The sequence below is a fragment of the Eublepharis macularius genome, chromosome 7 (assembly GCF_028583425.1).
Source record: "Eublepharis macularius isolate TG4126 chromosome 7, MPM_Emac_v1.0, whole genome shotgun sequence".
NCBI classification, from domain to species: Eukaryota; Metazoa; Chordata; class Lepidosauria; order Squamata; family Eublepharidae; genus Eublepharis; species Eublepharis macularius.
The window spans coordinates 123897294-123909405 of NC_072796.1; the positions used below are offsets into that span (position 1 = coordinate 123897294).

The following is a 12112-nucleotide window of genomic DNA, read 5'->3' on the forward strand; positions in this document are numbered from 1 at the left end:
TCCCACCCCTCTGTTCTGGCTCCAATAGCAAGGGCTTGAACCAGATTCAGTAGCTGGATGATGGGTCCAATCTCATGAGTAGTGAGGTTGAAAGCAAGCTAACTACAGAAACTGGTTGAACCTGTGGGGTTGTCTGCTTAGCCCAGTGCTTAAGTATCCTGGAAGGCAAGAGGCCCCACCTGTTCCTGGGCTTCATCTGCCCAGAGCTTGATTGAGCCCTGATCCTACAAAGCACTATATGCGTTTAGACAGTGACCTTAGCAGTAGAAAAGAGAAAGAGTTCAGTAGCACCTATAAGACTAACAACATTTGTGGTAGGGTATGAGCTTTCGTGAGCCACAGCTCACTTCTTCAGACTCTCGCTCTTTTCTACTGCTACAGACAGATTAACACGGCTACCCATCTTGATCTAGACAGTGACCTGTCATCCTCAATGAGGCAAAGAGGAAGATCACCGTGGTGGACATCACAATCCCATTTGAAAATCAGAGGCCCGCCATGGAGGAGGAGGTCAGGGAGAGGAGACGCCAGAAGTATGGCCCTCTGGCAAACACGCTCAGGCCGAAGGGGATACAACATGTCTGTCCGCTCCTTGTTCAGTTACTAGGTTTAATGCAAGTTCCTGGCAATCATGTACAAAGCCCTTCACGATCTTGGACCTCATGTCTGCAGGACGGCATTTCCTGCTATGCTCCACCATGACAGCTTTGGTCATCTGACCTGGGCCTTCTGGGGACACCATCATGCAAATGAGTAGGATCAACAACTGCCCGTATGCATGCATTCTTTGAGTGGAAATACATGTTGTGAATTACTGGGGATGCTCAAGTGCAGGATTTTATGTGTAATTCCCAATTCACGTGCAGGCTGTTCTTGCTCAGTGCGCACAAATGGCGTTTTCTCAGGAGCTCCCTTTGTGTGATTGCATCTGCAAGTGAGCCCGGAGGGAAATTCCACTCTGTTTTTGCTATGAGAACAAGTACTGTAGGCTCCTTTGACTTGCCAATTTGCATTTCTTTAAGGTGTAAGAAAGTGTCAAGATCTGCATTTCAATGAATGGTTGTGGGGGGAACTGGGATACTTTTAGCAGTTGAGGAGGAGCTGATATTGAAAGCGTGAATCTAGACACTCACTTGTTATCACATGGAGCAAATTTAAGTGTGATTGTGCAAGCAAGTTCATGGAAAGTTGGAGGGGGGGCACATAAAATGAAGTTCACTTGAGCATCCCTAGGTACTTACTAACACGTATTTCCACCCTTTGTTGCCGCCCCACCTTGTGGAACGGTCTGCCTAAAGAGATCATGAAGGCTCTCATTCCTCAAACCATGTAAAACAGAATGGTTCAGGAAGACATTTCTATAAAGGGTGCAGGGATATATTGTGCCTGAATAGTTCAGGAAGTCACTTTCATAAAGGGAGTAGTATTGTGGACTCTGCCTCTGTGTATTATTTGTTTGCTGTATGTACTGTCCTGTATTGTTATCTGCTTATGAATACCAGTTCCTGTATTGTTTAACCTAGCATTTGTATTCCTTTATGCTTTGTTTCAGATTTCTGCAATCTCATTCCTAGTACATTGTTTATTTGGTGTTTCAACCTATTGATTACATTGGCGTATACTGTATAATCTGCTTTGGATCTCAGTGAGAAAGGCAGACTATAATTAAAGGAAATAAATAAAAATCTGCCAGGGGCTTAACTACATAATTTCCCTGCGTCCTCCATGGATCCGCGTAATCAGACATGCATTGCAAGTTCTGTGCTGGGAAATTAATCCCCTGGAACGGGCAGGTCCAGTGTAGATAAGGATCATTGTGTATGAGGAGAAAAGGCTTTTGCCTCCTAACCATGCTTTCCCCACCATCCCAGTCTTAAGCTGCCCTGGAGGGTACAATGTGACTTATTGGGGAAACGTAGGCATACCCTGTCAGTACACACGGAGCCCCCAACAGGGCAAATACCATTGGGACCATTTCAGATTAGGACAAAAGTGTGAGGAGGAGGCATAAGCCCTCTCTCATATATGTTGGTCTCATTCTAAATCAGCAGCCCCCTCTTTTCTTGGAATTGAATTCACAGTGGAAAACTCCCAATGCAAGCTTGATCATGTGGACCTGGCGAGGACCTGGGGAAAATGTAATGTGTAGCCATTCCCTCCAAGACTCCATTTGAATCACTGGCATTAGAGGTACACTCTTGTTTTGCAGTTGCTGCTTGCTTCGTAATTCCATTGTGCGGGCATCTAAAAAAGGACAATTGTCAGATGAGTTTGGGATCATTTATTTGCTGAGATAATTGCTGTTTTCGCCTCTGGAAAATTGTGCAAAAATCGTGTAAACGCCTCCAGAAAATCGTGCAAAACTTGTGTCACGACAGCATCTTCATAGCGCGATTTCCTGTTTAATGGGGCAATGACATCAGAAATCACGCCACTAAACGGGAAATCGGGCTATGAAGACGCCATCGCGCTGTGAGTTTTGCTCTATTTTTCAGAGGTTTTAGGTGTGTGAAAATGGCCAACATGCCCTGAGATCCTTCTGTTTGGAGATGCTAAGGATCAAACTTGGCACCTTCTAGATGCACAGTATGTACTCAGCGACTGTGCTACAGTCCCTTTCCATTCTGGGAACCCAGCTCTTCAGTTGCACACTGCTTTATCTGTGCGTGAAACACCAGTGTTCCCCAAAGCAAGAACGCTTGTCACTTATGCACTTTGGCATCCCTGGTTAACTTAGAAGGAAGACAGAGTTAGACATTTGAGTACGTTTTTGCAGCTTAACCTAACATCTCCGTGTCCTCCTCCTCTCATCACAGACTGATGAATACTGAAAATGCTCTTTTACAAGCCAGAGAAGAGGAAGGCATGAAGTATGAACGTACTTTTGTGGCATCTCAGCTTATCGATTGGTTGATCCAGGAAGGAGAGGCCAGCACAAGGCCTGAAGCGGAACAACTAGCCCGACGGCTGCTGGAGCATGGAATTATACAGCACGGTAAGGACTTTGCTCTGCTTTGCACTGTTGTGCCCTGTATGTGAATGCTCTCTTATGGAGGCTAGATACATTAGTATAGATTACTTAACTGTTCCAGATTCTAAATGGGGGTATTAATAACAACATGGAAAAGTGGGCATGGGTGCCGGTGCTAGAAGGCAACATCAGGGGAATGCCTCAACCTCTTTGCCCTGTTTGTTGGCCTTCCAGAGAAGCTGGTTAGACAGGATTCCGGACTAGATGGTGGACCTCATATTTTCTTTTAATGTCAAGGTCCTTGTTTATCATTGCACCAAATGTGGAAAAGATGCAATCCCTCCAAAACATGTGGAGCACAGACCAGAATTTAGTTTTTAGTTAGTATGATATGATGCAGTTGAAGTTTGAAATTCACAGCCCCCAAAAGTGCTTAAGAGGAAGGGGAGGGACAAGTCACTATGTCTAGAAATAAAAGAAATTGGTGAGATTTTCTCTGCTGTGCAAAGCACAAGAAGCCTGAATGGAACGCTTTATGCCTTCTCACGTGAATGGGAAAGAATTTCATAGGCCTTTCCCTGAACTGCATGGATAGGCAAGCATGGTATTGGGCAGACTTCCATTTTATTTAACAGAAAGCCCATGTGCATTTTCTGTAGAGGTATCCAGCAGCCCTGTTTATTCCCAAGGCTGTGTAGGAAAGCTATTGTTGCTCAAGTGAAAGTCGTCCCATTGTGCACCTGGGGGAGTGGGGAGCTGGAACGCAGACTGAGTAGCAGTGTGCCCCACTACTCACTCAGCAGGTCAAAGGCTGGAGTGAGAGCCAGTTTGGTGTAGTGGTTAAGAGCGGCAGGACTCTAATCTGGAGAACTGGGTTTGATTCCCCACTCCTCCGCTTGAAGCCAGCTGGGTGACCTCGGCTCAGTCACAGCTCTTTCAGAGCTCTCTCAGCCCCACCCACCTCACAGGGTGATTGTTGCGAGGATAATAGCAACACACTGTAAACCACACTGAGTGGGCGTTACGTTGTCCTGAAGGGTGGCATATAAATTGAATGTTATTGTCGTTGGGGAAGGTGGCTATGATGCCTTTTGGAACTCTTTCTCATACATTTTGTTCACAAAGTGATTCTGGAGGAGGCCTCTTGAATGGCATGCTTAGCCATTTGGGGCAGTAAAATGATTTGGAATGGTCCTTTCTGGTATAAATTACTAGCTTCAAGGAGTACCTGGTCTGGCATACTTCATGAGAATGATGTATTTATAGAGGAATAGTCATATGTTCAGCTTCTGTTATTCTCTCGATAATGACCTAGCTCAGATCCATACAGCTGGTGGGCTTTACGCAGCCCACCAGCCCCATTTTGTGCCCTGCAATAGGCTCAGCAACTTTCCACCCCTGCCTCACAGCAATCTGAGGCAGGCAGCGAGAACAGAAAGTTTATTCAGCCATTAGACAGCATTTGTAACTCGTGGCTTATGTTCACTTTGGGGTGTCACAGATCTGATATTGAGCGCTTTGACAGCCTCCTTGGTGTGAGAAGTCTATGTATATTTGTCTGAGAGATCTGTATCTTCTTCCTTCAGCCATGCTCAAGTAAGGCTTTTCTCTCTACCACCTTCCAGTTTTAGAAATTCTGTGATTCATCTTTGAGTACAAACTGCAGAATCATAATCCTGCAAAAATCAGTAGAAAGAAAATCCATTGTAAAGCAACCAAATGGGACAGATGTCCAACTGATGTTAATGAAACTTAACAAACTTTTGTGGGATTAGGTCTGTTTTTAGGTAGGAATTTGATACTCTTTTTCTGGTCACTTCCACACTAGGTATGTGGCCTGGCTTGGATGCTGATGGGAAGTGGGTTTTTTTCCCCTTGCTTCCACAGAGCACTGTGGTGCATTTGTTCACATTCCAGCTTTTCCCTGACTTTCTTGTGCTGTTTCCAAAATCTACTTTACTGTGATCTTTTTGGAAAGATTGTAGCAAAGCGCAGAGCACTGCCATGTAGGTGATCGTTTGGATCTTTCCCACTCCCACTCCCATTGACAACATTCCCCCTGCCTCATTTTCCTTGCAGCAGCCTTTGTCCCTTCCCCAGGCCACCAAGAGAGCCTTTTCATTTAAAAAAAAATCAGCAATACTGTTATAAAACAATAATGATTTGTCCAGATCAAACAAAAGCCAAAAAAATCGCCCAGTTGCATGGAGAGTAGTACGGGAGAAATGCAGAGAATCCTGTTGTGTAGAAGACCGGTTGCTGATGCCCTTTACCAGCAACCACAGCAGCAACTAGGAAAGTCTGGGAATCCCGTGCCATGCAGAATTTGCCCCTACAGATCCCAGCATTTCTTGTTCTTGGGTTGAAGCTGGAAAAATGCATGCATTTATTGGGCAATAAAAAGGCCTCCATTGCTCTCAAAATAATGTTATCCAATAGATCCCTAAACTGGACACAATTCTTGACACTAAACATTTAAACATTCAGAAACCAGTGGGAGAACATTTTAATCTCCCCAAACTCTATTCCTAACCTGAAAGTTACCATCTATTCACAAAAGAACATCATATGGAGAGGCCGCTGTGGAACTACGGAATTAGCATTCTTTGATTAGGTTCCATACTATCTAACTGGGAGGGGTGGGGTTTTTTGTCTCTGTAAGTGTTAGCTATCTTAGAAAAGCCTGGGACTGTTAATTAGCTTAACCGGTCAGTTGGCTTCCCATTTTTTCTAGATTAGGTTTGGTTTTTACATAATTACATTTCACCCACTATTTTTCGCATTGCATGGCTGTTTAGATCCCGCTATCTCTTTTTTTCAAACATCCTCCATAAAATGACAATCTCCTGAAGATCCATCACTGCATCTGAAAAAAGATTGCTAGATTGTATTCTTGTTGTGATTGTGGTATTCATGACGCATGTTAGCAGGAGAACTTTTTATGCCACACAGTGGATCCAAGACAGCACTTTGTTACAAGATTGCTGGAGAACGTCCCTCTTAGCTCCCAGCGTACTTCAGTGTGCAGCCAGAATCCTGATTACTCCATGCTTCAGGAGAACAGGGACGTCTTCATGGTCTCTAGGAGGAAAGTAGCAAAGGTTACTTTCCATGCACTGTCCAAATCCACCCAGCTATGGCCCAAACATCTTCACATAGTACCTTGTTGCAATATAGGCAGATGTTCTTAGAAAGGATTTGTAAAATCCTCCTTCTGTATCTTCTTATTTGTTGAGCCTTAGGGCCAAGCTACAAGTGACGAATGACACTTGAATTGCAAGTGAACAGACTCGCGTGTATTCCTCCCTGTTCACTTGCGCTCCACTGGAGCACAAGTGAACAGCGCAAGTGGAACGCAAGTGAACAGGGAGGAATACACGCGAGTCTGTTCACTTGTTGTTCAAGTGTCATTCATCACTTGTAGCTTGGCTCCTAGCTATTAGCCAGCAAGTGCAGACGTACCTTAGCAGGGCAACTTAAATAGTTCCTAGAAGACTTCTAGCTGTTACCTAATGGTGTGAAGAGAGAAGCCATAATGTCCAGGCCTTTGCTGCACAGATTAGTTCAGGTCAGGATCCTACTTTCCAGGGTATTCAGATTGGGGGGGTGCTTAAGGCACATCTGCGTGGCAGTATGCAGAGCCTTTGAAAGAACCAATAAATGTGTGGCCGCTATGGTAGCAGAGAGGTGGATGTGCAGATTGAATGGCCAGTGCTGTTACTAGACTAATATCTTATGCGGGGGATCTGGATGGGTAGCCTTAGTATTTCTATACATGCATACAATGGGTTCAGAAGTGTACTGAATGCACTTCAAAAGCCCCTTGAAATGTAATGAGCAGATATAATTACAGATTGCACCTGTCTAGTCATCACGGAGATCAAGGGCGGTGCCAGCACATCACATCCAAAGTCAGAGCACCTGTGCTGTTTGTTAGCTCCAGTGGCGCATCCCAGGACTCTGTTTTCCTTCCATACCAGGAAGTGCAGAAAGAGAGGGAAACTTTGCTCTGTCAAAGTACCTGCTGTCATTTGGGTAATAAATTGCATAGAGTTCCAGTCCGGTCAAGCAAGATTTCTCCTGAAGATGTAATAGTAGAAACACGCTGGAGTAGTGCCCGTTACAGATTTCTGCAGGGTCCTTGTTTCAGTTTAATGTTCACGACGGAGTGTTCTTATGAGTTCCCCAAAATGAAGAAGTTTGGTATAAAGCCTGGTGACAGACTGTCAGTGAAATCAGTGGGCTTAGACGGGAGTAACTCTGATTAGGATTTCACTAGATATTCTAAGCACTTTGTCATTGCCAGTAGGATATTTGGTTTGAAGGGAGACACAGTTTGTCCTGTGGATGTCATTGCTGTTTTCGAGCATTAGAAAGTACATTGGTTACACTTAATTAAAGTAAAATGATTATGGATTATAACACCTTGTTTAATTTCAAGATTTCTCTTGGAGATGTAATAATAGAAACACACTGGAGTAGTGCCTATTACAGTATAAGCGCCTCGTGGTGCAGAGTGGTAAGTTGCAGTACTGCAGCCCAAGCTCTGCTCACAACCTGAGTTCGATCCTGGTGGAAGCCGGGTTCAGATAGCCGGCTCAAGGTGGACTCAGCCATCCATCCTTCCAAGATTGGTAAAATGAGTACCCAGTTCCCTGGGGGTAAAGTGTAAATGACTGGGGAAGGCAATGGTAAACCACCCCATAACAAAAAGTCTGCCAAGAAAACGTTGTGATGCAACGTCCCCCCATGGGTCAGTAATGACTCGGTGCTTGCACAGGGGACTACCTTCACCTTTACCCTTAATTACAGTGTCTGTAGACTCTCCAGATGTGCAGGTTTTTAAACTTGGGTTTCTTCAGCTGTATAGCAGCTAAAAAGTGAATGGCTGTTAAAAAATAAAGGAGAGTCGAAAGACCTCAGAATGCCTCAGCGGGGGCGGGGAGGGGCTCCTCCCTCGCCCCTCAAGACTTGTTCCCGTGTCAAAATAGCACATAAGGAGCTCCACGTGTGCAGAATAGTCCCTCTCATGATATTTTGAGATGGGGAAACGGCTTGAGGGGGGAGGAGGGAGCCTCTTCCCCCACCACGGGAACATCCTGAGGCCTTTGGGGCTGTTTTTTTATTTTTTAAGAGCTGTTCCCCAAAGCTGCTGTGTAGCTGCAGGGAAATCAAATTGGGTCTGGGGAACCTATACCCAACTCTTTAAAAACCTGCATGTCTAGAAAGACCTTTAGTAAGACTAACATAACTAGAGAATTAGAATTCCTCCTCCCCCCGCCACACACATGTACCATTTCCAAGTTGTAGACTTAATTTGAAACAACAGCTGTCTGGTATTCATTGCCTTGCCTATTTACTGTGGTCTTTATGGAAGTCCACTTTATTTCCAAGTAAATACCGTGTATCCGTTGGCGCGTTTACTCTGCTCTCCAAGGGCCAAACGGTTTCCTGCGTCCTGTATGTCAGCATTGCCAGTATAGATTCAATTAACACTAATTGGCATTTCTGCCTAGGCTTGGCAAGAACTGAATGAAATCTTTGGCTGATGACCGAGTAGGGAATAAAATACCTTTTGTGCCCTCTAGGCTGTCTTTATAAACTGCCATCACCTTTTATAACAGAACTTGGCCACTGTTGTTGTTGAACAGGCACAAAGTAATGACAAAGTAAAGCTTCCTTGTATATTTATTTCAGAACCAGAAGAGACATGAATGTCTTCTTTAGTTCAAGAATGGACAGTGAGGCAAAAACCTTTTGTCCAAGCCGGTCTTCTGGTCTTTGAACTCTTCCCTGCAGACTGCCCTTCTTCCCTGGCCATACTGCCTGCCTTCTAAAAGATTTGGTCTTGCTGTGTCTGTAAAACATGTATTTTCACCCTGTACCTGCCAGGCGGGTCCTGCTATGAGCTGGTTTTAGAGCTGAGCAAGGTTGAAGGAGCTCCGTATGTATAAAATGAACACAGCAAGGAAAAGCCGAGACTGGAACCTGTTCTCAGACATGCTGGTTTTCTTTGGACATGGAGCTTTGACTCATGAGAGATTTCCCCACCCTACCTCTGCATGATATGATGTGTGCATGTTAGTTTGTACTATATGTAACTCTAGTGGTTGTACTCAAATTTAACTCTGAATTTGTTTTAAAACGTTTTAGCCAGAAACCAGATAGGTCTGTATGCCCATCTCAAATGCAGCGCCAGCTTTTCTCTCTAGCTGCACTGTGTCACATGCCATTTAGGTGAAGGGGGCTCTCAAATTTCAGTGAATTTGGACCCTCTGAAAGCCAACGAACAGATCCCCCCACAGGGACCCCTGTATTTGCCCTCCCCAGAAGCCTCTGTGACATGGCTGCCAGAGGCCTGGATGAAATACATTGCTTAATATCAAACAAACTCCTGGAGAGGTTGCCCCAGGGCACTCCTGACTGGGAGTAGCCCACCTTCCTGGAAGCTCCATAGAAACCTTAATCAAAGACCTATTCAGACTCCTGAGGTGTCCCACGCCCAAAGGAAAGAGGCTCCAGGTATGCAGAACAATAAGCAAGCTTCCCAGCTCCGTACCTTCTCTACCCCCCAACATAACATAATCAAGAGCCCAGCAAAACTAATCAAGTCTCTGCTCAGTCTTTTGTTAAACCAACATAAAGGGGCAGCAGAGTAATCTAATCACCCCACCCCAGGTTGATTTTCCCATATAGACCATGAGTGGCCATGCCCCTATTTGGAGCCGTTTTTACCTTTTACTCCCCTAAATTCAAAATCTGCCAATGAGAACCGAGGCCACACACCTCTAAACCTACCCCCCTGGGATTCCTATAAAAAGACCACCTCCATCCCCTCCAATTCTGATGCTAGTTTCTGGATCCTACCTCTTTCCCTAAGCCCTTGGGTGATCTGCTCTCTTACTTTTGCTGATCAGTTGGCTCTCTTCTGAGATCCTTGGATTTTTACCCACATTGGATTACTTCCTTTCTGCTTTGGAATCTTTGCCACTACGGACTGGGATTTCTCTGACAGCTTCCTTGCCCTGTAGACCAGGCATCTTTTTCTACAGAATCAGGTATGGTATAATTGGCCCTTTGGCCCTTTTCCATTTCTCTGCTAGTTTATTTTCCCTGCACATCTCCCTGCAATAGACAGAAACTAGTAGGCAGGTTGGCTTATGAAGGTTTATTGGTGTGCTGTATAATCGTTATCTATTTTACGGGTTGCATTGCTTGACCGTTCTGTTTTTGCCATTTCCTTTTAAATTTGTATTCTGGTTAAGGAGATAAAAATCTGCAGCTATAAAGGAGGTTCCAGTTTTGATAGGAGTCCTGGAGGGTTCAACCCTTTTTCTTGCGCTGTTTCCTCATTCCCCAATCCCCAGCTTTTATTGGCAGCCAGTTTCTATCCCCACTGGGGCAAAATTACACGCACAAGATTTTTTTTCTCCCAGTGGAAGTGAAAACAGGGAACAGCAATTTTCAGTAGGGAAAATGAGGTCAGGAGAAAGGGTGTGAGTTAAAAAGTGTGTGAATTAAATAGTCCCTCCCTCCTGCGCTAGTCCCTTCCTTTTAAATCGCAGTCCTCTCAGCTGAGTTTTGTAAGAAATAAAAAAATAAGAAACAGTTGCAGAACGCTTAACATCAATTCCAATTCAAATACCTTTAACGGCATACAAGAGCGCTTAACATGTCGCCCTTCCCTCAGCAAACCTTGAGGTCAGGTAGCAATTTTCCCCAGGCCAGTTTGGCTAAGTATCCTGACGGAGTTTTGCCATCTTCTGGGCATGGAGCAGGAGTCACTGGGGGTGATGGTGGGGGAGGTAATTGTGCATGTCCTGCATTATGCAGGGGGTTGGACTAGATGACCCTGGGGGGTCCCTTCCAACCCTATGATTCTATAATTCTATGAATGGCACGAGCTCTCCTGTGGCAAGAATGTGAAGCACCAATGTAGCCTGTCTGACCCCAGTCTTTGGCACTGTCTGGATGTGCCCCAAGAGAATTCTGGAAACAACGATTTCAGTAGCTTGTAAGTCACAGTTGGAAAGGAAAAAGAAATGTACGGAGAGGAAAGAGAGGGATCTAATGGGAGGCTAGGGGTTGTCTAAACACTTGCTGAATCTTTGGGTCCCCCCACCCCCCGTTATTAACTGCATATATTAAAAGCAATGAGATCGTCTGCTTGCTCCGTAATGAAGTCAGATACCATCTATAATGTAATTAGAAGCTTGGAACCAGGAAATGAATTGCTACAAAATGTAACATCCTCTGCGATTTTAATTTCAAAACTTTTCAGCTTTAATGAAGGCCTTGAGGGGAACTGGAAAGCACACCTGGTGTGCTGGCAGCGAAACAAACTGTAAAACTGGAAAGATGGAAGTGCTCCTAGGCCCCTCAGATGCACTTTAATAACGATAGCTGCATGGGGTGGGCTCCAGAAACAAGCGGCAGAGGATGGAGCAGTTGGCCTGCTCATTAACGCTTGGAATAAGGCAAACCAATTTTATCTCCATTTTCTTAACTTTCATATAATAATTTTTCCTCCATTCTGATCCTGGTTATCCATATAGTACAGTGTAGGAAAATAAGGCCATGCAGCTGCCGTATACTGAGTTGGGCCATTGGTCTACTAAGGTCAGCATTTTATATTCTCCAGGGTCTCTGGGGAAAAGGTCTTTCTCATCACTTCCTAACTGATCCTTTCAGTGGGTGAAGCCAGGGATTGAATCTGGGACCTTCTGCATGCAAAGCAGATGCTCTACCACTGAGCCATGGCCCTTCAGTATCATGTGATGTTGTTTTTCCTCTCATAAATATCATAGATCACATTACCTGCTTTACCTGGTTTGAATTCCCACTCTGCCATGGAAGCTCTCTGGGGGACCTTGGGCCAGTCACACACATTCAGCCTAACCTACCTCACAGGGTTGTTGTGAGGATAAATGGAGGACAGGAGAACGATGTAAGATGCTTCGGTTCTCCACTGAGGAGAAAAGTGGAGAATAAATGAAGTAAATAAATTATAAAAGTCACCTAAAAGGGATTCTTGTAATTCATTGATGAGCATTCAAAAGGTGAAATAGATGTCTGTCTTTGGACAAACATAAAATTCATGCGGGATTATTGGCGTTTTGCATGTACATGGTAACATAGACA

At 44.7% G+C, this 12112-nt stretch overlaps 1 protein-coding gene across 1 annotated transcript in view; it reads left to right on the forward strand.

Moving 5' to 3' along the window:
* DEPTOR (DEP domain containing MTOR interacting protein) overlaps positions 1–12112 on the forward strand; it is a 78497-nt gene that overhangs the window by 47021 nt on the left and 19364 nt on the right. The window contains exon 5 of the mRNA XM_054986035.1: positions 2817–2995. Coding sequence (XP_054842010.1) covers positions 2817–2995 — 179 coding nt within the window. The remainder of the gene's footprint in view (positions 1–2816; positions 2996–12112) is intronic.